A 24752-nucleotide genomic window follows, 5' to 3' on the forward strand; every position below is an offset into this window, starting at 1 on the left:
AGATATTTAGCACAGATGCTTCCTTCCAGAAAAAAAGCTGGTTCTGAGTGATGTGCTTCTAATTGAAGGGTAACACTAAACAGCAGAGGTTTAAGTCCATTCTACTTGGACTGGTATTTGGAAAAAAGACACCAGCATCTGTGTCCACATAAACCATACCCCAAACTGCTTTCACCCCAAGGAACAAACCAAGAACAGCATAAAAGAAATTTATTAAGATAGCACTATTTATACAAGTTACTCATGCTAGAAAAAAGCATAAATGATACATGTAAACATTTGTTTACAGAATACTTGTTTTCCTTGTAAAGGTGCAAATGATCTTCAATGTAAACACAAGAATACCGACCTTTAGGGGGAAAGGGGCTTTTAAAAATAGGTTTAATGACCCATTTATGACTGTAGTGTAATTTTTACTATATTCAAGCACATTAAAGTCTGAGTTACATGAATCAAACTATGAAGTTAAAGAACTTAAAATGTCAGCACTGCCTTTTTCCATCTCAAGAATTTACAGTCCTCCTATTCTTTTAAACCCAGATTTAGTAAAGTCCACAGTTAGATCAGGTGCAAAAGGTCATTCTTTTCATACTCAATAGAAATTACAGTACAAACAGAACTGTTGAGTCTAGAGTTCCTCCTTCCTCTACCCCCACCCCTGGGTGCCTCCAGTTACTCACAGTGCCAGCAAACAGTCCCTCCCCTCCAAAATCTAATGAGCCTCATACCTTTCCCTGCTCTAACTATACACAGGCAAAGTGCACAAAAATCACTAAAAGGGAGGGCACCATCTCATCGTGGTCTGGAATTGTAAAGACACAGACAAGAGGGCAGCTGAGGTGGTGCTGGTCTAAGCCTTTTTCAGCAGGCAGGAGCTGGCTGCAGGTCTGCCCTTCCAGGAAGAGCACAAGAAGGGAATGTCAGAATTAACATAAGATACACCTGCACCCCAGCTTCAGACAAGAACTGATACCTAGCAGGCAACAGGAGGAAAAAGGCTTTTGTAAGTGAGCAGATGTTTCAAGGTTCACATACAGGGGAGTGGAGAGACAAAAGCTGAACTTTTGTACCATACACTGTACAGCAAAAAGGCATCATTTGAAATCCTTTTCCCCTCTCACCCATTTTTGGGCACTTCACTGATTCAGTCAATAGATGAGAGTTCCAGTTCTACTTCTTGCCTCCAGCAAGAGTTGAAAAATACTCAGGGCACCCATCCTCACAGCTCTCCTGTACTCTATGAGACCCTAAATCATACCACAAGGGCTGGAACCACAACAGCTGGCAGGACCTGGCCCTGCCCAAACCACCAGCTGGTCGAAACACAAATCACACATATATACATATATATATAAAATACATATATATATATATATGCACACATATATATGTATATAAAAAGCTGGAACTATCGCTGTGAGCGACTCAAAGAAAATACATGATACAAATTAAATGAAAAAATAAATATACTCTGTGCACAGAAAAGCTTCTGTGCAAAAGGTGGCACCTTGCAGGTCAAGTACTTTTTTTGAAGCTCTCTGTAAATAAGGCAAAAGCAATGTTTTCTGTATCACATTTCTCTTTCGCCCACCAAGCAGCTGCCACATCCACTGCTCACACAGCAGGAGGGAAAGCAGGGAACCCTCCTCCTTGCCAGACTCCCAGTACAGCATGTAGTCTCTACGTCAGCATCGTTTACGCTACAATAACTGTTACAGTTTGGTTTATTCAAAAAATGTAGACTATTTAGAAAAAATACGGACATAAGCAACACTTCTACTTTTGTCCAGTGGTTCCCTGGAGTCTGACAACGTGGTCTCCCGTTGGGCACATTCTCACAGAAGTCATTTTTGTAATTCCATAGAAAGAGTCACCGGCTCAAAGAGTTACATTGGATCTAGACCGTGCATACTAGAGCTGCAAAGAGGTCCAGTGTCAACAAGTCTCTTCAGTTTTTCTAGGAATGAGAACCAAGGGGACTCCCTCCCGCTGGATGCTTACCATATATGGGATTCACAGTGTGTCATTTTGATAACTCCTACGCCTCCTCCCAGCCGCCGGTAGTTCATCCCGCCGTACAACCTGCAAGGACAAGGGTTTGGGGTCACACTGGTTCACATCCCTCATGGAGACACCATGGACCAGCCCTTGGGAGCACAGTTTGGAGCTATCACAGAAAAAAAACCCAACCAGCCCCGGTGAGCACACTTAGACCATCACCAATTTAAAGTAGACCATGAAGAAGTTGGGTAGCACATCTCACACATTACTAAGGTAAACAGCTGTATTTTCTCAGGCCTTTCTCTCTCAAAACAGAAACTGCTTCTCTTTTTTTGACACCAGATTTGTGTTACTCAAGTAATGACTTCTTTCTCCCTGTCTGAATACACAAGAAAACAACTTTGTGGGCTGTAGCTGATCTTGGGCTATGTTTTGGGTAACACAGGAGCAAGAGTAGGTTTGCTCCTCACAATTCAACTACTTGTATTTCTAATTATTTTAGTAATTCTATATTCTAATACCCTAAATTCAGCTGATTCAACCAAGATGTAGTGCATCCCAAGCACCACCTTTTAATTGAAATGGTTCCTGCACTTCCTATGGCTATCTGATCCCTATAAACTCCAGCATCCTAATCACTTCAGCTGCATATTCCCATGGCTCAACAAACAAGGAGACATTCCTCCAGTGCTGTTTGCAACAGCCCTTCTCAGCAGGAAAGGGTTAAACGACTACTACTACTACTACTACTAGTAGGAATAAGAACATTAATTTCTCTCTATTCCCCACTCCTACCAGATTACTACAGCAGCAAGAACACCCATATAAGTTTGAAACTAATTAGACTTGGGAATAAATACACAATCAATTGCTTTCAAGTATAGTTATGACTACAAAGGCTGCTTTTCCTGTTTTCTGCTCAGTACATATTTTGGATCAGCAATTTAATATTATTTCTCTCAGCTCATACACCAGATGAAATTCTTCCAATTGCTGTCTTGCAGACTTAAGGGGATAAACATCAGAACTTCCCATGTTCTGTTTGAGCTCCTCCAAAAGGATTTGGAAATCACAGCCTCAGCTTGAAAGCAAAATCTTAGTAGGCCAAATTCTACATCACAGCTGTGAGTTCCTTCTGCTAGGGGCAAGCTTGGTTTTATTGGGAAGCAGGAGACTCAGCCCAAAACAAGGACAAGGGGAATATCGGGATACTTTTCAAAATGTGATTCTTTCTTACACTTCCATGCAAGGCAACAGCCACAATGTGAGTGTTGTGCTGGCTCTACCACACCTGAGTTCTTCACTGTGGTGTGCATCACCTTTCTAGTTTGGCTGGGACAGCTCCAGCTGGGTGGCAGCAGCTCCAGTTGGATTTCACTACTGGCTTGTTTCCCAAACCCAACAGTTACCTCCACGTGTTAGCATCTGGATCAAACACCTCGATGGTCTTCAAGTACGTCGTGCCATCAAACCCCCCCACTGCCATCAGCTGCCCATTCACCACGGCCAGGCCAACCTGCAAAACAGCCATCACAGACAGCAGCTACTTAGCTGGGATGTCCTGAAAAGAAGGGCTAAAATGAAAACATCAATAAAAGGATTTAATAACCATGTTTGGTGAAAGGCAGTCTGCAGGAGAGGGTTGGGGTATTTTTCTTTAGGGTGTGGCAGAAATAAAATAACCTAAAAAATGAGACATGGAAAGTTAAATATATATCTCAAACTAGACAATCTCTTAAAGCAGAAGGTTCCCCCTATTGACAGCTACAAGAAGTAGAACCATGTGAATGATAATAGATACATGAGAATCTAAACCTTTTTCATCCAAAACTTATGTTCTGGATTGAAATTCTTCCTCAAGTGTGACTTGCTGCGACTTCCAGCCCACAGCCTGGAACACTTACTTAAAGGAGAAGAAACACAGGTAAGCCCCTGGTCCCAAACCTCTCAGGCTGGGGGTTGGACCACCTGTAAATCACCTTGGCCCCCAGCCTTTCTGCTTAGCCATTTTGCAGAAGCACAAAATCACTGAAATGTCAAATAGATGATCACTTCCAGCAGCAAACATGTAGTATAACAGAGAATGAGCAGGAACACAATGTAAAATGGTCCTCGTTTTGGCTTTGAGGAAGTCAGGAGACTCAGGAGGGCTGCAGATACAGATGCCTCTGTTAAGCAGTTTCTACAGAAAGCAAATATAGAAGCAGCTGATAAAAAGTCAGTGTCTAATCAGTAACTAAAATGAACAGTGTTGGACAGTGTACCATGTGCTTTGACGACAAATAAAAACGTGTTCTCTGCCTCCAAAACCAGAAGTTCCTCAAATTATTTCATACTTGCCTCACCAGGCACTGAAATACTAACATACAGATAGAACTAATCCATTCTTTACTATATAATCCAATATCCAGTGATAAATATTCATAACATTTGCATGAGCCCAAACACCATGACTACTTAAAACACTGTGGTAATCTTTCTTTCACAAGTCTACAGAAAGCACCAAGATTAGCAGTTGATGAGAACATGCTGTCACTCTCCATACTCATAGGATTCAGTGAAGAGAGGCAACAAAGTAAGTGAAAGCCCGGAAACCCTGTTCCCACACACACCTCATGGCAATGAAAAAACTTGGAAGGCTGGTAAATTTGTATCTAAATACATGCTTACCCAATTCCCCAGCTTTTTCCTGGGAAAGTGAGTATTTTCGCCTCCTAATTCATCCAGAGAGACTCGGGTACTAATTTTGATAGTGTTCTTTAATAGTACCTCATACCAAATGCAGCTATGTCACCAAGTAAAAACCTAAAAACTCCTCTGCTTCAAGCCTAAGTAGTTGACTCCGTACCAGGGACCAAAGATACTTAAAAAGACCCTCAAATTACTCCATTTTCCCATCCTCAGGCAGTTTAAACATCTGTCTAGGGCAAGACACGGCTACCACTTCATCCTCTAGTCTTGCTAGAGAGCTTTTTGCAAACCTTTGCCCTCACTGAGAAATCAGAGGGAAAAAAACCCACGAGCTGACACTCTACCCTGTGCTCTCACCACATGACTGTGTGAGGTATGGACAAGCAAACCAAGCCAAACTCACTCCGCTCCGGCGGGACGTCATGGCCACAACAGGAGACCACTGGTTGGTCCGAGGGTTGTATCTCTCAGCACTGCTGAGCTCTGTTGTATCATCCCTGCCTCCCACAGCATAGATCATGTCCTGGTACACTGCACAGCCCAGGTGTTTCCTCCTCGTCCCCATGGGTGCGATGGTGTGCCAGCGGTTCTCCTGGGGGTTGTAGCGTTCCACTGCGGAGGAAACGACACGTCTTTGGACAACAAGGCTGGCAGGCAGTAGGGATCTGCACTTTTGAACCCTCATCCAAAGTCTCACTGTAAAGACACTACAGTTTCCACACAATAAAGGTATGATGAACCAGTGTGTTCTCTCTTTTCCTCCACAGAACACTTGTTATTTTCTCTCCTGCCTCGATGGCACTCAGACCTTCACTCAAGAGGGAGCTGGCAATGCTACAAACTGACCTGCATTACCATCTTGCAACAGTTTTACCTTCGGCACCTTCCTTCCTGCAGCAGAAAAAGGCCACTGCAGGAAAAAAGATGTGCTTGCAACTGCTATGCAAATAATCGAAGCATTGCATTCAGGACACACTGCCAAATGCAGCACTGAGAAAGAAAAATATGACATACACAACCAGGTAATAGGGGCTCACAAGCCTGGAGAGTGAATTACTGTACGGCAAAATGCTATTTAATAAAGAAAAAGCACCTCAAACTGATCATTAAAATATTCAACAGCCATCTGGGGACATTAAGGACAAACAGGACCTTGAGAAGTGCTGACTGGAACTAAGGGACGGTAAAAGGCATACCAGTATTGAGAGGAGATGTTCCATCAGAGCCTCCCACAGCATAGAGGAAGCCTCCTAGCACAGCCACTGCAACTCCCAGGCGCCTGGTGCTCATGGAAGCCACTCGGGTCCATTTGTTTTCTTTGGGATCATACCTGGCAAAAGAATAAACACCGGAGCTTAGTGAAGTGTTGACACCTCCACAAAGGGGCAGCAACGCTGGCCTGGACTTGATGATCCCTGTGGGTCCCTTCCAACTCAGAATGTTCTGTGATTCTGTGATTCTCTCCAAACAAAAATCACTATAACACCTGTATATTTTCTACCTCCTCTCCAGCTTGTCTTACATCAACTGTGCCTTTCAACAGACCCTCTTTCTCCGTGTACCCCACATCTTCCTCCTTTTATATTTGTAATAAAAAAAGTACCTTTCCACAATGTTGAGACAAGAGACACCATCCTGGCCACCCACAGCATAGAGGTAGCCCCCCAGAACTGCTACTCCAACACTGGTCCTGCAGGTGCTGGTGGGGGCCACATCACTGCTCCACTGATTGGTCTTGGGATCATACCTGGAAAAAACAGCACAAATTACCTGTCTAGGTCTGCTTTAGACTCTCCCATGCTCAGGAGCTACTGAGGCTGTGAAACCTGCCTATCTTGAGCTTAAACTGCAACACAGCTCTTTGTAAGTTGGATAAAACCCCTGAAGTGATATAATGCATCCAAGTACATGTTATTCTGGGGATGTTCAAACTGCAGCTTGAGATGATTCAAGCTGAGGATCAAAGGTTCAGGTTCCTGAGACAGCAGGTTAGCAGGGACTGGCTGGCATGTGGTAACTTGCAGCTATGCAAAGAGCAGCAGCCAGAGTTACTCTGCTCTGTGTTCTCTGTAGTTCACATGAGAACTCAGCCAGCACTGGGACCTGCGCTTCCAGATAAAAGATGAAGGAACCAGATGGACTTGGGAATCCAGAGACAAGGAGACATGGTGCATAGCAAGAAAGTGCAGGACGTGGGAGATGTAAGGCTAGAGTCATGACTTGGGAATCTGGGAATATCCAAGAGATAGGTGGGAAGATGGGGAGGCCCGAGGAGGGAGGAGATATTTGCATAGCTCATTGGATTTGTTACACAGCCAAGATTTAGAATACTAGAAGATTTGAGTCATGATTTGAGTACAAGATTTGAGTCGTGGCTTTTAGGCATGGGAATTGCCACATGCAGCTCCCAGAAACAGGAAGCTTGGTAAAACTTGTTTGACTTAAGTCTTTCATAGGTCTAAAACTGACCTATTTTCCTTCTTCTGTCTAAGTGCCAAGGTTCCTTAATTCTCTAGTTGCCACTCCACAATAAAATTTCAGGATCTTTCCCTCAACAACTAAGAAGTGCTTACTGTAACCTCACCTTCCTCAACAAAGCTAAAAACAAACCAGCAATTGCAAAGGAGGTTAACCAAGACCATCACTCCTCCCAACAATTATACCCAGACCCATCTCTTAGAGATTCCTGCCCTATTCCAAAGGCTATGGCTTGTCTCATTAAGCTGGGGATAACATGACACAAGCTGCTACGCACAAAGTCCTACTTCGGCAGCAAAGCAACACAATATTGAAGGAGTGTGCAAGGGGGGAGGAAATATAGATCATGTGTAACATAAATTTCAGGTTTTCAGCAGAACAAGAACACACTTGGCAAAACGAACTCACTTCCAAGAGGCTGCACCCAGGTTTAAACATTCTGAGTTAACATTCTGCACAGTGGCCTTGTGGAGACCTACCTTTCTACGCTGTTAAGATAGGAGGAACCGTCGTGGCCTCCCACAGCATAGAGGAGATCATCCAGAACACTGACTCCAACGCCACAGCGCCTTTTGCTCATGGAAGCCACCATCCTCCACTCGTTGGTCTGAGGGTCGTAGCGCTCCACGCTGGAAATCGCGTCCCCGCTACACCAGCCCCCCACTGCAACCAAACACAGGAGACAGTGCCATTCAAACACCCTGAGCTCACCCACTGCACGTGCTCCTGGCACAAATAACCCCTTTAGACTCTGCCAGCCGTGTGCCAGTAGCCCCATCTCTGAGTCATTCTGAGGTTTATAATTAGAAAGCAGAATATGGTTTTCAGGAGCATTTTTTAATGCTTAAGTAAAGAACTTTACTTAAGTTCAGAAATACTGTGGCATTCACAGCACCAAAGAAATCACACAAGTAAGAAAGTGTAAGGAAAGTCAAACCTCCAAATATTAATGCACAGGTCATTTCAGAAATATGTTGTGAAGACTGGCATTATAGGAACACCACCACCAGAAAATCCTGCCTGGAGTCTCCTGGCCTAAGCCAGCAGGGATGATACACAGAATCATAGGACAGTCTGAGCTGGAAGGGACCCACTAGGAACAAAGTCCAACTCCTGGCCTTGCACAGGACAGCCCCAAAGATCACACCACGTGCCTGAGAGTGTTGTTCAAGTGCTCCTTGAGCTCTGTCAGGCCTGGGGCTGTGACCACTTCCCACTGTTCCAGTGCCAGACCATGCTCTGGGTGAAAAACCTTTTCCTAAAACCTAACCTAGACCTCCTCTGACACAGCTTCATGCCACTCCCTCATGTTCTATCGCTGGTCACCAGAGAGCAGAGATCATAGCCTGCCCCTCTGATTCCCCCTGAGACGAAGCTGCAGGATGCGATGAGGTCTGTCCTCATTCTCCTTTCCACACTGAACAAACACAGTGACCTCAGCCGCTCCTGTATGGCCCCTCTGGACCCTTCACCATATTTGTAGCTCTCCTTTGGGCACTACACACACACCTGCAAAGATACACACCTGCAAAGAGCACCTCTCCACAGCGGATGGGTTTGCGTGGCCTAGTTCTTGGTCCCTGCATCAGCGGCCGCTCTTGGGGCAACAGCAGATAATTTTTAGCTTCATCCACGAGATCCCTGTGCCAGACAGGAAAATATTAATACCTAAAGCTCACCCGCAGTCTCAGGAGAAGGTATGAATCAGAACTGATGGCAAGAGCAGCCAGCACTAGTCATGCTCTTCAGGTATTCACAGATCACACAAGTGCATAAACAGCTCTAGTTAAAACTCACACTGTCACCTAAATACAGTTGCTTACAAGCCATTAACCCCAGTGACAGCAGTAAACCAGCACTAATATTTGGCCAGAGTTAATAACAGATACCACTTGCTATAAAAAGACTGATAAAAAACTATGATAAGATATTTGTCAGGCTTGCTGCCCAAAAAACAAAAACCCAGTCTGCCTCAAGCTAAAACTTAACAATCAGTTGTTTTGCCTCAGAACAGAACAGGAGTTGGAAAGCACACAAATACATAATACACACACAACCATTAGATGGAGATAGTACCCTTTGATAATTATTTTCTCCATCAGCTCTGGCCAGCTCACACTGTCCATCCATTCATGACTTGCCACCTGGACTAATCCTAATATTCCAAACCCTTGAATAAAACAAAAAAAGAACAAAAAAGTCCTCCTTCCCCCTACAAAGGTGGAACTCCCCCAGTATGAATGCTTATTCAGGAAGAGAAGAGTTCAGCCTATCCCCTGAACATTTTTACAACAAGCACAAGAAAAATCGTGGGCTTTATGGATGACACAGAACTCTGCAGAGCCAGAAAGGTGAGACTCGTACCATAAGAGGGGGAAATGACAACTTCCCTGCATTAGCACTGTGGGAAAGAGCAGACTCTAATCCCAGAGTTCAATTCAATTATCAAAGTGCAGACATTTTACATAGAAAAGATACTTGAACTCTTACTGAGATCATCATGAAAGCCATGTAAAAGCTAAGCTGTAATAAAAGGCCATGACTAGAGCGGGGAAAAAAAGGCAAAATGAAAATCAATACATGGAAAGGTCAAACCAACAGCCAAACTGCACACTCAAAGTTTGCTATTTCACTGAAAACCAGAAAGAATCAAAACACTTCTAGGGCACACACTGACTATTATGGAAATAGAAAACACTTTTTCTTGCTTCTCTTCTCCTTCCAGTTGAAAAGATGAAATTGTGAGGCATCACCCACTTAGCACTGACAAATCAGCACAATTTCAGAGAACAACACAATCCAGTTCTGTGAATCACTGAGGAGATTTACCGGCATTCCTCATCACTCTTAATTAGCGGATCAGAACCCACTGTACCCACAAGGAACTTGGGACTCAGCAGCGGCAGGCGGACATGCTGCAGGACCTGAAACACAAAACAGAACGTCAGTGGTGAACCACATATACCCACAGAGATGCAAGAAGCGAAACAGAAAACAGTACAATCATAGAATGCTTTAAATCCCTCCCAACCCAAACGTCATCTGGTTCCAATTCCCCTGCCACGGGCAGGGACTCCTTCCACCAGACCAGGTTGCTCAGAGCTTTATCCAGCCCAGCTTTGAACACTTCCAGGGATGGGGCAGCCACAGCTTCTCTGGGCAACCTCTTCCAGTGCCTCACCATGCTCACAGGTAAGAATTTCTTCCAACTATCCAATCTAACCCTGCCCTCTGTCAGTTTGAAGCCATTCCTCCTTGCCCTGTCTCTCCTGGCCCCATCAGCTTGTAGGATCACTTCAGGTACTGGAGGGCCACAATTAGGTCACCCCAAAGTCTTCTCTTTTCCAGGCTGAACAATTCGAATTCTCTCAACCTTTCCTCATAGGAGAGGTGCACTATCTTTCTAATCATCTTGGTGTCCTCCTCTGGACTTGCTCCACAGTGGCTAACAAATTTTGACAGACAGTTAATAATTCCTGTGGCACACATGCATGGGCATTTACCTTACCCAAAACCTGGCACTTCAGTTAAATACAGCTCATCTTACAGCACCTTTGCCTTTTTAATATACCAATTTAGATACCCAGAAGAAAATCAGTCTTTGAAAGGGGACAATCCACTGGATCTATTAACAGCTGAAAACAAGGTCACAGTTGGAAATCTTTAAAAAAAATGACACAATGTCAATACATCTGCCTGAACACTAATTTAGTTAGTAGTTTAGCTCTCTCAAACCTGAGTGGCATTGCAGAGTAAATGAACAATAAGTAATAACACTCCTTTCACAATGGTTTAGAATTCAAAGGTGTAAGCAGGTATAGACAGTTATAAAAGCATGAAGACCTGCCTTGAGAACAGCAGGTTTTTCCAGTTTGGTTTGTTTATTTAAAGCCATTTTCAAAAGCTTTCCAGTAAATAAAGTTGCATTTAATGTCTACTTCCAAAGCAGAAACACTGAGGCAGGCAGACGCTCACCTCTTTTGATCAGCCAGCCCGAGACTTCAGAGGCTTTGGGCTGACAGCTTTGTCAGAATGGGTTCTGCTCCCTGAAATGCCTTGGCTTAGATGAAGTACTGCATTCCAACAAAACCATTCTGACAAGCTCCATGAGGGCTGAGGCACAAATCAAGCAGCAGAGCTTAAAGATGCATCGCAAACCGAGACAAGCTTTTTCTTCTCAACTGTGTTTTTGATACAACACTCAAAGCAGTGCAGGCAGGTTTGTCTGGACAGACTGCTGGAGTCAGCTAGTTTGGCAAGTCCTACCTGGAAACAATCTGCCAAATTCCCTATTTAAGGTTCTAGCCAGTGCAGCTTCCAGCCTAGATGAAGTGCAAGCCACCTAACACGGGTGGGAGGCAGGGAGAAGTTCAGTGGCTCTGTGTGCATTCAGAACTGCTGTGGCACCACCCTATGACCCCTCCTCAGTCTCCTCCTGGATAAAGCAGCCGGGAATGTTACCGTGCTCAGGATTACCTGTGGCAGCTGGGGTCTTCTTTCCTGAATGCTGTACTTCACCCAGGCCATCACGGCATTGAACACTTGCTCTTCGCTGCGCACATTTAACTCGTCGCTGGATATAATGTCTATGAGCTGATTGGCAGGAAGCAGCATGAACTCCTCACTCTCCATTACCTGGGAAAGCAAAAGAAGTAAGAAAGTAAGGACAGAGGCCAAAGCACCAGAGCCACCACCCCAGCACTTCACAGACTAACCCAGTAATATGTCAAATACCCATGAGTTTCAATACCAACATATGAAGGGTTTGCTGCACAGAGCAGACTGCAGCCAGTCCCCACCAACACAACAAGGGCACTTTTTAGATGGGGATGCAAGTGACAGGGAATTTTACACTAAGTTTTTTTTATAGGATTCTCCTAAAGGGTTAAACCACAAAACACACTGATCAGGTTTCAAAATTTAGGAAAAACAAAGCCCTTCTTTAAAATCAGTCTCCTTGTCTGCAGTGTCTAATATATAAGGCAGAATAATACTGTGATAAATACGTGACTCAAAAGCTGTACTGATTCACAAGAAAACCAAAACAGCACACAAAAATAAGAGTCTCAAATAAGTTACCAGAGGCACTGCAGAGAACATGGAAAGCCTGAATGCTGATTTGTGGCAGACCAGAAAATACTTCAGGAGAGGAACTCATTTGATCCTGCCTCTTTGATTTGGTCTAAATATATACATGGAGTATGCACAAGTCGAGATGCACTAAAGAGGGAATCAGAGCCTCCTGAGCCCCTAAGGACTGATCTCTTGTGAAATTCAAGCCACTGACAATCTGCAAACACATTAATTCCTTCAGCATCCAAGATAGCAACCAAGTTTCTCAGGAGGCTTTGGCTGCTGCTGGAGGACTGCTCACACAGCACAGCACAGAGCACACGTGAGTCACAAACACTGCCTTGAGAGCTCGCACACAACCACAGCTCCTGCACAGACACCAGGTAGATGAGAAAGATGCAAGGATCAAAATAAAAACTGCTTGACTGATAACCACCAGTTTGGCTTCCCTACAAGCATCTCCAGCCTGTAGCATGTAATCTCTGAGAGGTTCAGTGGCTTGTCCTTATCGTTTGCTACCACATTAGAATTCTCTGACTTATTTCATGATTTGTTGCATAAATTAAAGAAAAACATTCTTTGACACGATCATCTCAACAGCAGTCAGCTGTGCAGTCCTTTTAATTACCTAAAGAAGTTATTTAAGGGCACTGAACAAACATGCAGGAATTGCCAAAAAACTGACAACAGAAAATACTGTTAAAAAAGAACACAGCAGACAACGAGGTCCAGACTTGGTTCTTGGGTCCCACAGGCTTCCAGGGGCAGTAAGGGCCACAACAAGGCTGGCCCACACACTGCTCAGGCCTTAGACTAAGAACTGGGTTGGTCATTAAAGATCTTTATCAGCATTTTTCCAGTCTTCTTCCCTTCTACAAAGACAAGTTTACGGTAAACTTCACTCTGACAGCCTGTAATGCAGCCTCAGACTCTGAAAACAGCAGCTCTGGAAGTTTATGAGCTAAGGATGGTCATCCAGGCTCTTCCACCCTCACAAAACCCAGCTGCATCAATGGCCTCACAAAACTCAAAGCACTGGAAGCACTTTAAACCAAGTTATTACTACCATGCAACTCGTTAGTTTACATAGTAAAACAAATCATTATTTTAAATGCTAAGGCTTATTTTGGCTTAATTATAAGGACACTCATAATTACCTGACTAATATTAATGATCTATTTGACTGACTTGCTTACTGAACAAGAATTGGATGTGTTTCATTTCCTCTGCAATATTCATGTGCATCACTGTTTTTACAGATAGAATAAATGTCAGACTATACAATATGGAGTGCAATTTTTGTCTCTTGATAAAAGCACAAGTTGTTCATCCTTAAGCGTATTTCTTTCCTTCACACAGATGTCAAGAGACCAAGCAAGAAAAAAAGAAAACCACAAAGGCTGTTTTTGTACAGAGGAGTTGCTAATAGAACCATTTCACATTACATGCACAAGATTCACTAGGGGTTTTAGGCAAGAAATTAAATTGGGGGGAATGGAAAAAATTGGAAAAACATTTTACCCAGAAGTTAATGATGTAATGCAGCAATACACATAAAAATTAATAGAACCAGAGGTTAGCACAGCAGAGGACATGAAGCAATTCAAACTGCATTCAAAGTAACTGCATGGGTTGGCCTGATGCCTAGTGCTTAGTATTTCACATCGCCATCCAGGAATTTCCCATCTCTTGTTTCTATTTGCCAGCTTGGAGGAACCAGGACCATACAGCCTCTGCAGAAGAAGGCACATTTTTTGTCAGTTCTCAGCCTCCACAGTGGAGGATGGTTAAGTAGCCAAATCCTTGGCTTCCATCAAGGATTACCAATCCACCGTTCCGATGGAAAGCACAGGTAGAAGGAATACAATCCCAACAAGCAGCACCACTAACATTTTCTGCAGAGAAACAGTGGAAGCAGAAGTGGTCATTAGGGATGAAGAGCTGCAAAACTCCTGAAGCACTGAAGGGGACACCAAAACCTGCCCAGGCCAAAGAAACAGTGCTCGATTCCAAGCCATTGTTTTCCAGAGGCTGTGATTCAGTTAAGCCAATTATAATTTGCATTATCTATGAGGAAAAGTGTTTTCTTCAATCCAAAACTTTTGTCTTTGTGTGCTTTAGAAGGGATAAGGAAGACAGTAAGTTGTCTTCAAGTGACTGCAAAAGAAAAGAAGCTCATAGCAAGCAGCTCTTAAAAGCCAGCTGTGTGTATTAATGCTAAAACATTTTAAAACAAAATTGTTAAGCTGTTAAAAAGTTATTTAGAGGCTTGTAAGTATGCCCTACTCATGTAATAACAAATTCTAACCATTAAAATGACCAAGCACTGAAAATAAACAACCATCTGGTTACCATCTTGTTCCCCAAAAAAATGCAGAAGAATAGAACTGCAGAGCAAGCACAGAGCACAGGAAATGGCCATCTAAAATGTAGGGTTTAGTGAAATCATCAAAAATGAACTCATCTCAAACTATTTGGTTAGAAAAGATGCATTTAATTGCAACTTATACAGTAAACTGATGTTGTGTCCGCAATTAAATAACAAGTATTGTGTTCACTGTGTCCAACAGTCACGTTTTGTGTTTGATTCTGCTCGGATTTTTCTTAAGTTCAACTTGACTGAAATTAATACAGTGCCAATTGGCTTCCTGCATGTTTAAGGAAAAAAAGACAGCAAGCTGCAATCACTCACAGCACTTACACACTGCTGCTTCTCTAGGGAAACTAAATCAGCATCAGGAGTCAGCACTGGAGTTACTCCCTTTGGAAAGGATCTACCTGCAAAGCTGGTGGGAAGAGATTTCTCCACATCAGGCTACCTGTTCCAAGGGATAGCAAAGGGCAGTTTCTGCAAGAGGCAAGAGATGAATCTCTCTAGCAGAGGACCCAATCTTCATGCTGAGCACACTCCTACAGAGTAGCTGCTTCCAAAACATACACAAATTCCTGCCCTTCCTACCAGGGCTCAGGAAAGACACTACTTAAGGGTTAGGCTCCTTTATGTATTTGGGTGTAACAGTTCAGTAAAGATCCATCTCTTGACTATTGCTCACAGAATCCTAATTGTTATGCTGATCCTTCCCTGAACCAGCTGCTGGTATCTTTTTTTCCCCAAAATATCATCTAAGCAGAATTAACAAAGGATGAGATTTGAGTATATAAAGGTCAGCTACAATATTACACATCTGAATTACTTTCACACAACTTCTGCTGAATAATAGATGCCAAACCCTAGTTCTGCTCCAGCAAGGGAGTCGAGGTCTCCACTGAGGCAGCTGTATGCTCCCCTATACACCCACTTTTCCAATCCCAGAGCTCAACATCAATTTTTTTGGTTCTACTGATGTGTTGTCCTTACTTTAACACCTGTCTGCCCTCCAATCACATAGAATGCAGAACACCTCTGAAAGAGGAATGGAATGTCATACCGCTGTGCTGCCATGTCAGATCCAATGCCAAATCCAATTGCACCCATGACCCTGTCTCTCACGTAGCACTCACCACACAATTCTCAGAGAAGAAATGCTGTGGATCATATACAAACCATAAGTACAACACAGTCCTACCCTCTTTCTTCCCCACCTAACATCTGGCACCCATCACTGTTAGGGCACAGAATAGATGTAAAGGTAGGATTTGGAAAGAAGAACAAAATGAGTTGCTCAAAGCTCTCACAGGACACACTGAGACATTTTACCCCATGACTCCAGCACACCAGTTTCTTACCTCCTGGAAGTTGTGCTGTGTGAACTTGTCAGCAATCCTCAGCAGTTCACGGCACGAGTGAGTGTCAGCAAAAGCTCGGATGCCCAGGCAATTGGAAGGGTCCAACTGTCTCTTAAGGAACTCGCAGCAGGCCTCCTGGATCTCGGCCAGCTGGAGAAGGCAAGCAGCAGGCAACAAGGTCTGGACATTCCCCTCTTCTACAGTGATCTGAGAGGTGTAGGCAAAGTCGATCAGCAGTTCCATGGCCCTCTCGTCGATGTCCCTGATCACGACCTCCGTCTGCCGGGACTCTGCCAGCTCCCCGGTGAACATGGCTCGGAAGTAGGGGCTGCAGGCTGACAGGATCACCCTGTGGGCGTAGATCTTCTTGGCGCCCACTACCAGCACCACATCGCACAGCTCCCGGTGCTTCCGGAGGAGGTTGATGACTTCCAACGTCTGCCGGGGGTGCTTGTCGGAGATGTAGGGCATGCGAGCGGGCTGCGGCACCCCCTCGGGCAGCTTGTTGGGATCTCCGAGTGTGCAGCGGCTGGTCACGTCCATTCCGGTCTCTCCTGGCCGAGTACTGGTACACCTGCAGCGCAGGAAATAATAATACAGCACCATCGTCAGCAAGCCCACTGCCGACCGAGCACCAAAGCCCTGCAGCTCGCACCGGTTACGAGCACAGAAACCAGCAGTGCCCGTGAGTCCATGCTGGAAAACAGGCACGTGATCACATGAAAGAGGAATCCGACTCAAACCCAAGCTTGCTTGGAAGTAAACAAATGCCAACTTGCAGCAGGCTTCTGTTTATAGCTATTTTTATACGCTTTCTATGACACACCGCTGTAATATCCAGCTACACTCACATATTTATGAACTGAACCTTGCTGCAGCCTTGTGTGGTGGAGAGGCATTATCCCCATTTCAGAGAGTGACTCAAAGCAGAGATCAGCTGACTTGCCCGCCATCACTTGAGTTTTCTCTGACAGAGCTGGAGATGGATTTCCACTGCAAAGAATTCCAGCTCCATGATTTAACCAAATTTCTCTGTTCTTCTACCTACGTTTTTAATAGGGCCGCTCATCACTGTAATATCTGAACACACTAAACTGCCTCACAGACTTCAGTAACTTAAGATGGTCTGCAGCCTACCATGAGTATCTTTCGGGTTCACAGAATACCCATTTAATCATCACCTTTTCAGTTATTTTTGAATTATGGAGGCTCCTGCCTCAATCCACCTTCCCTGACACGTTTCAGAAGAAGGTTAATCTTTCTCAAGAATGGCAGAGTAAGGACTACAGAAGGAAAATGGGATTATCAGACCAAATAGTTGAAACAATCCAAGTGTCCACAACTATCAGCCTACCAAAAAAGGAAGATAATAAAGTCAGGATGGTAACTTTAGAGATGAAGAATGACTTAAGAATATATACACTAAGTCACTGGCACAGAGTAGGAAAAATATTCTAGATAACTGATGTCATTCTTTATGGCAGTTTAGGTACCTTTCCTTTATCACTCACATCTCTGAAGAGATGTCAGCTCTGCCACAGCTTAAGTGCAATATCCTCCTGCCCAGCAGCACAACAATGCTGACAGATCATGCTTCACAACATGTATGCCATCACTCCAGAAAACAGGAGCCCTTCTGCAGTTCTGCAGGGGTGAACCAAGACGGCACATCTCTGACCTCACTTTGCACAAACATCTGCCTGCACCCCGAGCTTCACTGTCAAGTCATGACTGTGCTGAACAAGAAGAATTAAACTGAACTTTACGTTTAGCAATCAGACTAAATAAGCAGATCAGCACTCACATAACTGAGATGCCGTTTTGCATGTCCCAAGCATGTGTGAATTTCTGCCACATATCATACACAATCATTTAAAAAGATGTGCCAGCACCAGTGAAATATCAGCTACTAGGAAAATAAAAGAAAATCAGGAAACCGTTGCCTCTTCCCATGCCAAAGGAAAACCATGACTTAGAGCAATAAAAGTATATTGAGCAATATATCAGAATACTGATGGTTTATGGCTGTTGGAGATCTACTGAAAGACCCAATACGTGCTGTCTCTACTACCAGTTTGTCTGGTGCAGTGGTATATGTGAGCTGTCACTGCCTCACTTTGTTCATACTAAGAGTTAAAAGGAAATCTAGCTTGGCTTTGCCATTGCTCAATGTATTTTGCAGCAGGCTTGAAGGAAAGAATTAAAAAAACCCAAACTTGCATCTTTTCCTCTCATTATTATGTCAAATGCACTTTCTAACCACAGGGAAACCAGTCTCTTTGCAGCAGCCCAAATTATTCACTTGAATCTTAGCCTGTTTTCCCATTCCCTCCACACCCTCTCCTTGATCATCATACTCAGATGTTTCAGACCATTACCTCTCCCTCATATCTTAGTTACACAGATCCAGCTGGGCCTCCCCTCTGGGTTTTGCTGCTTGCTCCTGCTCAGCCTCTGCACCTTAAATGCCTTGTTTTTTTCATCCCTACTCCATCCTTTTTACATCCATCACCGTTCTCCTTTCCTGACACCTCTGACAAATCCTTCTGCTGTTATACTGCTCTCGCTCTCCTCCACCCACTCTTGTCCCTCACAACCTAAATTCACCTTGTGGGGTTTGACAACCCTTTTCAAAGCTCTGCCAAGTTCCTCACAAACAATGCAGCTAAGACCCCTTAGCAGCAGCACACACAAACCAAATTTAATGGTACCTCTACAAAAATCTTGGCTGAACGTTAATTTACCTAATTGGCTTAATTTCATAGTCCTCAGCAGCCAAGGCCAGAGGGTAAATAATTTAATCCCTCAACCAAGAAAGGGAGAAAGGTGGTGACAATCACTCCCCTGTAGAGTTTAGCTCTTGCTAAGAAAGCCAAGTGGATTTCATTGTGCAATAGGGGTTTGAAACTATGTCAAACCAACCCCCAGGAGAAAAAAAAGGAAAAAAATAAGAGCTCTATTAAGACACATGTTACTAGAATTTTGGACAGTTTGTCTTGACCAGGCTGTCAGTCAAAGCATCTAAACACAGAACAGGCATTCTTCAAATAAAAACCCATTTCACATAATTACAGATCACAGGACATGGCACACATCCAGGGCAGGACATTCTTTCACAGAATCATAGAATATGCTAAGCTGGAAGGGACCCATCAGGATCATCAAAGTCCAACTCCTGACCCTGCACAGGACACCACAACAATCCCACTGTGTGCCCGAGAGCGTTATCCAAATGCTTCTTGAGCTCCGGCAGCACTGGGGCTGTGACCACTTCCCTGTAGAGCCTGTTCCAGTGCCCAACCACCCTCTGAGTGAAAAACCTTTTCCTGCCACCTAACCTAAACCCTGTAGGTTTTCCTCAATGACAAAAAGAGCCCCAAAACAGATCTCAAAGAGCTTTTTAGACTGGCACAGGATCCAAGTAGAGAAGGATGAGATTAAGGCTATGCTGCCACAGGGAATACAGAGAAGCCTGCCAATCCCACCACACAAGACTTCTTGCAGAGAGATGGGATGCACCATGTTATGCCACATGATTACTTGGCCAGATTTGGGAATTAGTCCTAGTCCTTCCTAGCCAGGACAGAACAGGATTTTTCTGCCTAAATGAGGCCCTGCTGAACACTCTAAGTAACTGAAAAGGAGTCTGGTTAATAAGAACTGGAGCCATTCCTGCATTGTTCCCATCAGCATTTATCTAAGAGCCTGCACTGTATCCAGCCTCCTTCCTCCAGGAGAGAAACTGCTGGTTAATGACTAAAGAAAATTGAATGGACAGAAAAGAGAGTAATAATCAAATCAGAACTCCTGATTCATCCATAACTTATCTCTGGGTAATGCAGAAGCTAGTGAGCAATGGACTTAGGAATTTCCACGCTGGATCAACCCAGATGTTTGATGTTAAGCACGGTGGGTTGCTGTTATACACAGCCACAGAAGTGTGAATGGAAAGGACAATGTCTGATGGCATGTGCCTCCACGAGGACAATAATTCCACTGCATTATGTGTGCATTATGCATATATATGCATAGAGAATGAAATGATGAGTCAGTAGCTTAGAGGTGTGAAAGACAGAAGGCAGCACTTGATTCTCACATGGTAGGGGAGCTGCCTCCCCCCACACGCAGAGCTCAGAGCTGCTCCTGAATACTCGAGGTGATTAAGGAGGGCTGAGGATCAGGATTGGAGAGGAAATGTGTATGCAAGGATAAAAGATTCACACCCAGCTATGCAGATATTCTGGGATTAGCTTCCATCAAAATGCAGGGCCGGGGAAATCAGCAAATACAATGGGATTAAGAAAGGGCTGACAAAGGATCAGTTTTTGTAGCACACTGCTGAGAAGTACAAATGGGAGCACAGGCAGTCTGCAACACTAAGTCAGCTAAATAAACAGCCTGCTCTGCCTCCATTTTATTCCGCTATGCCAGTTCTCAAAACTTCATTTGTTTGCACAGGCGTCTATGAGACATCCATCCTTGCAGCAGCTTCTTCCAAAATTCAAAAAAATACCTAATAACACACCTACTGTCATAGAGCACTTTCGAATCTGCTTTTTTTGCTTATGGTAATGTATGTTTTAGCATGAGACTACGAGCTGGCTTTAACACAGTTCAACAGAAAACAACAGGGTGACTTAAGGGCCTATGAAACAGAACAAGTCTCAGGTTAAAAACATCAACTGAAATCCAAAAATCATACATTGCTGTAGTGGGTTTCAGTAGCAAGAGATTTTAGTAGCAAATAAAAATAACAAACCAGATCAGTATCCATTTCTGTCAGTGCCTTGCTTTGAAGTTAACACATACACAAAGGAAATATTTCCTATACTCATTACAGAACTTCTAGAACAAAGTCCTTTGATTTGGCCCAGCCTTTGGCAACAAAAGTCATCACCACAACACCGCCAACTAAGTAAATGGAAATGCTTTATTGTGGCAATCATCACTCTAGGAATTAGTTAGCTAAAAGTTTGATTATTAGTAAAAATACCAATGATTCATTTTCTTGCCTAACCAGCAAAATTTCAGTATACTTTCTCAACAAAGTTAAGCAAACAAGCAGATAAACCTGCCTGCAATATTATTTTATTTTACAGAAAAGGAGAACATCTGGTGTACTTGTTCCTATTTACATTGTTTAGTTTGATATTCACTGAGCAAGCCCAGAAAACTGTTCCACTAATGAGGATGCCCATACTCTGAAAGATGAGATCACTGCTGGAGTCTTCCAAAACCTTCCTGAGCCTTTTCTACTTTGTTTTGAGCAAGACCTATGTCCAAGCAGGTGGATAACTTCCTGAGTGCACACGAGAGCCCCAAGTGCAAGATCAGGACCAGAAGCCTCCTTCCTATAGCAGAGTCTGGCTGTCTGTGCTCAAGCCAGCTCTGATACAACACAGCTGAAACCTGGGAAAAGGCTGCCGGGAAAAAGCCGGTGAGAAAGAGCTGGGAGAGCCTCCCCACTTTGCTTGGGGGCTCCTCAAGCCCTCATGCCTATGTTAAAGACATGTCTGCACCTGACTGTGCACCCCACTGATAATGACCTGCTGAACTGGCCTCCTGGCTTGATCTCCGTCCTTCCTCATCCCTACAGACTTGCCTGAGGAGTATGGGACTCTCGGCTGACCCTGACCATCAGATCTGCTTTGCCCCTGTTTCGGTGCTGCAGGACCATGCCCTTCACTGGAGAGGTCCCCACTGCCTTGTTTATACCTTCAGCAAAACCACATTCTCCTGCTTCCCTGACAGTGAGCAAGAATAGCCTGTCCCAACTTTCCCTTCATTCCTCATGCAAGACGCATCCTGTTTGAGCATCAAAGCATTTTCTCTACTATAATCTTGACAGGAATAGCTGGAATTCCTTGTCTGTTCAAACTGTACTTCCCACCCTCTGAATGCATTTGATACCATCTCACTGTGTTTACTAACCCAGTACTGACCAAGCCTCCCTCCCCTCTCTTTGCAGTACTTCCCAGGACCCTCCCATGGCATGTTAAATGGCTGCAGAGCCCGGAGTAAAAGCATAAAAGGAAGAGCTCTGCCATCTGTTTAGCTGGTCTTCCTAGGAAGATCTGAGCCCAAAATCCAATTGGAAACCTTTCATCATTTTCTGCTAAGACACGCAGCAAAAGAACAAACAGAAATTTTAACAATCCACACAGAGGCCCTTTAAAACATGCAAACGTATTCAAGAAATGAATATAGAGCACGATACATAGACGTGCCTGTCAGGTCAGACTGCAGCAATAATAAAAAACCAACCCTCTACTTCTTCAGCCCTGTGCTGTTGTCCACCACTAAAACTACCCAGTCTGAGTGACAAAGAGAACTTCCACTACAGCAAGTCCAAGACCACAACCCCAAAAAAAAGATACACAAACTTCAGCACTTTAAATCTCTGCCTCAGTGCGACACGCAGAAAACAGCAAGCATGAAAATAAATCCAGAACCACAATTTCTCCACAAGGAACATGAAAAATAGAGTACAAGAAAACACGAACACAAGCTAAGCTAGTCACCAGTTTCATGTCACTTTGCAAAAACATTTTGATAAATGGAGCACAACATAAAAACCCAAAAAGCTGTGGGTTTATGTTGGTTAAGATTTAAACAATCTCCATTGTAGAAGACTAAGAGGGATGAGAACTCATCTGCTATTTAACCTATCCTGGACACAAAGGAATTCACTGTAAAAGTCATATACAGCTCCTCATTGCCCAAACCACATCTCTTATCTTGGCAAAAGTATTGAACAATACACAGCCCCAGCGATGCCCATATTATGTCCCAGGGTTTACTCATTAGCTTAACTGCAGCAGCAGCACAGTCCTTTTCTGTTGTGCTTGAGAAGTTCATTTAATTAAACAACACCATGCCATTCTTCAAGGGCTTAAATGAGTATTTATTTATTTCCTCTTTACACAGAATGGAGGCTAATGGTTTCTGCAGCTAAAAATGCTCTGTATATTCATCTATGGTTAAAATTCTTGCCCTCTCTTACACGACTGTTTACAGAATTACTCATTATAAAGTTTTCCTTCTTTTGACATCCCAAAGAGCACAGACTAAGCAAAATGCATAAGTTGAGTTCATTTAGAGGAGAAGAACTTCAGCTTCCACACAGCCTGTATCAGGTACAGAAATATATTTGCTGTTAAGTTCTGTTGTGGGATTGCCATCAAATAGTGAAAAGCAACTAGAACTAGCAGGAAACCCTGTTTGCAAACCTGTCATCGTGCTGAATTACTGTGACAACTTTTTCTCTATATGATAGATAATGTTTCTGACATAACCACAGCAAGAACTCCCCTGAATTAAACTTCAGCTGCATCTCCAGCTCATTAGAGCTGAGGCAGCTGGCATCCATAATTAGAAAAGGAAATCTCCTTTTCACCCAAGACCTCACCCATCAAACTCCCTCAGTTAAGGGAAAAATAATGCCCCTTGGAAATCAAGTTTAAATTTATTCCCAGGCAGATTATTTTATACCATTTGAATACCTAAGTAGTCAAACACTGAATTTTAAATATGACAGTAAATGGGGGAAGTAAAGGGGGGGTAGAGAATTACTATAACTTGTGTTCCATACTCTTCCTTAAAGACATCTGGTCTTGTAAATATTGAAAACTAAATCCATTGAAGTAAGGATTAAGGAGGAATGATTTATATTCTAGTTCTCCTAGCCAAGCTTTTTAAAAAAAAAACAAAACCTAAAACCAAACAACATTTTACAGTCTAAGCACATACAAAACCAACTCAAATCGTTTATCCTATCTGGAAAAGAGAAGAACAATTGTTTTTTGTATCTTACCTACGCATTGGCTTTCCGTCCATGCACCGTGAAGAGAAACCTTCACCCTACACTTCAAGACCTGATGCAAAAGAAAAAGAGAAAAAAAAGGTGATTCCTGAAGCAAGAGAACCCTTTTCCCCCCTTTTCAGTCTGCCTCTAAGACAACAGAACTGACCACAACCATGTACTAGTGTGCCTTCAAGCTCTCATCCAGCTATAAATTCATAGCCCAGATTAACGATGCCTGGATTGCAGAGAATAAAGCAGAAGAAAACATCAACAGCATCAAAAATATTTTCACCACAGCTGCATAAAGATTCCTTAGGCAAATGGAACACACACATCATAAAGTCAGCAAACTGCCTGCCTCCCTGAATCCTTAAAACTGTTCCACCAAAGGAAAAAAAATATCTGAAGTAACAGGATGCTCACTCTCACTCCTTGCTCAGAGCCAGGAGGTATCTCTCCCTCGCACATTTAGCAGAGATTTAAGGCAGGCTGGCACCTAATAAACAGCACAGCCCTGCTCACCAGCTATGCTGCAGAGCCAGAATTTGATAGAAGATAAAACTTGTGTCTGGAAACTGAAGATAACTGTGCCCCAGAGGTAAGAGGGATGCTAATAATGGTACTACATCTGCAAAGATTAATGACGCTGCCTGATGCTTGCTACACTTCCACTCCAAATATTCATTTTCTGAGACCAATAACAGTTGCAAACTGCACAGGCCTTTCATATTCAACCACTAACTTCTAATTCTAATGTAAATTAACCCTTTTTACAAGGGCATCACTTGTCCCAATTTCATTTTCGATGACTATTCACTTAGGAATAAATCTAATTTAGTTATTATTTAAAGCAATAAGCCTAAATTTTTGTCAAAAAAAAAATCTATTAACAGAACAGAAAGGTGTTCTCCTTCCACGCTGATAATCACAAACCTCTTCCCATCCAAAAAGAGAGTGAGAGATGGGAAACCATTCAAAC

The 24752-nt window shown here is 43.5% G+C and overlaps 1 protein-coding gene across 3 annotated transcripts; it reads right to left on the minus strand.

The window, feature by feature from the left end:
• Positions 1-193: 193 nt before the first annotated feature.
• Positions 194-24055, minus strand: KLHL20 (kelch like family member 20). Of its 3 annotated transcripts, XM_027658529.1 has the most exons (13): positions 23953-24054; positions 23783-23843; positions 15970-16543; positions 11647-11805; positions 10000-10094; positions 8696-8811; positions 7650-7833; positions 6296-6439; positions 5889-6022; positions 5096-5304; positions 3411-3517; positions 2002-2082; positions 194-1917 (listed from the first exon to the last, which is right to left on the minus strand). In XM_027658529.1, the coding sequence occupies exons 2-13, from the start codon at positions 23803-23805 to the stop codon at positions 1887-1889; spliced, it is 1857 nt and encodes a 618-aa protein (XP_027514330.1). In that variant the 5' UTR covers positions 23806-23843; positions 23953-24054; the 3' UTR covers positions 194-1886. The 3 variants fall into 3 exon arrangements, with proteins under 3 accessions (XP_027514330.1, XP_027514331.1, XP_027514329.1); XM_027658530.1 differs by having other exon boundaries at positions 194-2082; positions 23953-24055; XM_027658528.1 differs by lacking the exons at positions 23783-23843; positions 23953-24054 and having other exon boundaries at positions 15970-16575.
• Positions 24056-24752: the final 697 nt, after the last annotated feature.

This window comes from Corapipo altera, unplaced genomic scaffold, assembly GCF_003945725.1.
Source record: "Corapipo altera isolate COAL_440 unplaced genomic scaffold, ASM394572v1 79, whole genome shotgun sequence".
Taxonomy (NCBI): domain Eukaryota; kingdom Metazoa; phylum Chordata; class Aves; order Passeriformes; family Pipridae; genus Corapipo; species Corapipo altera.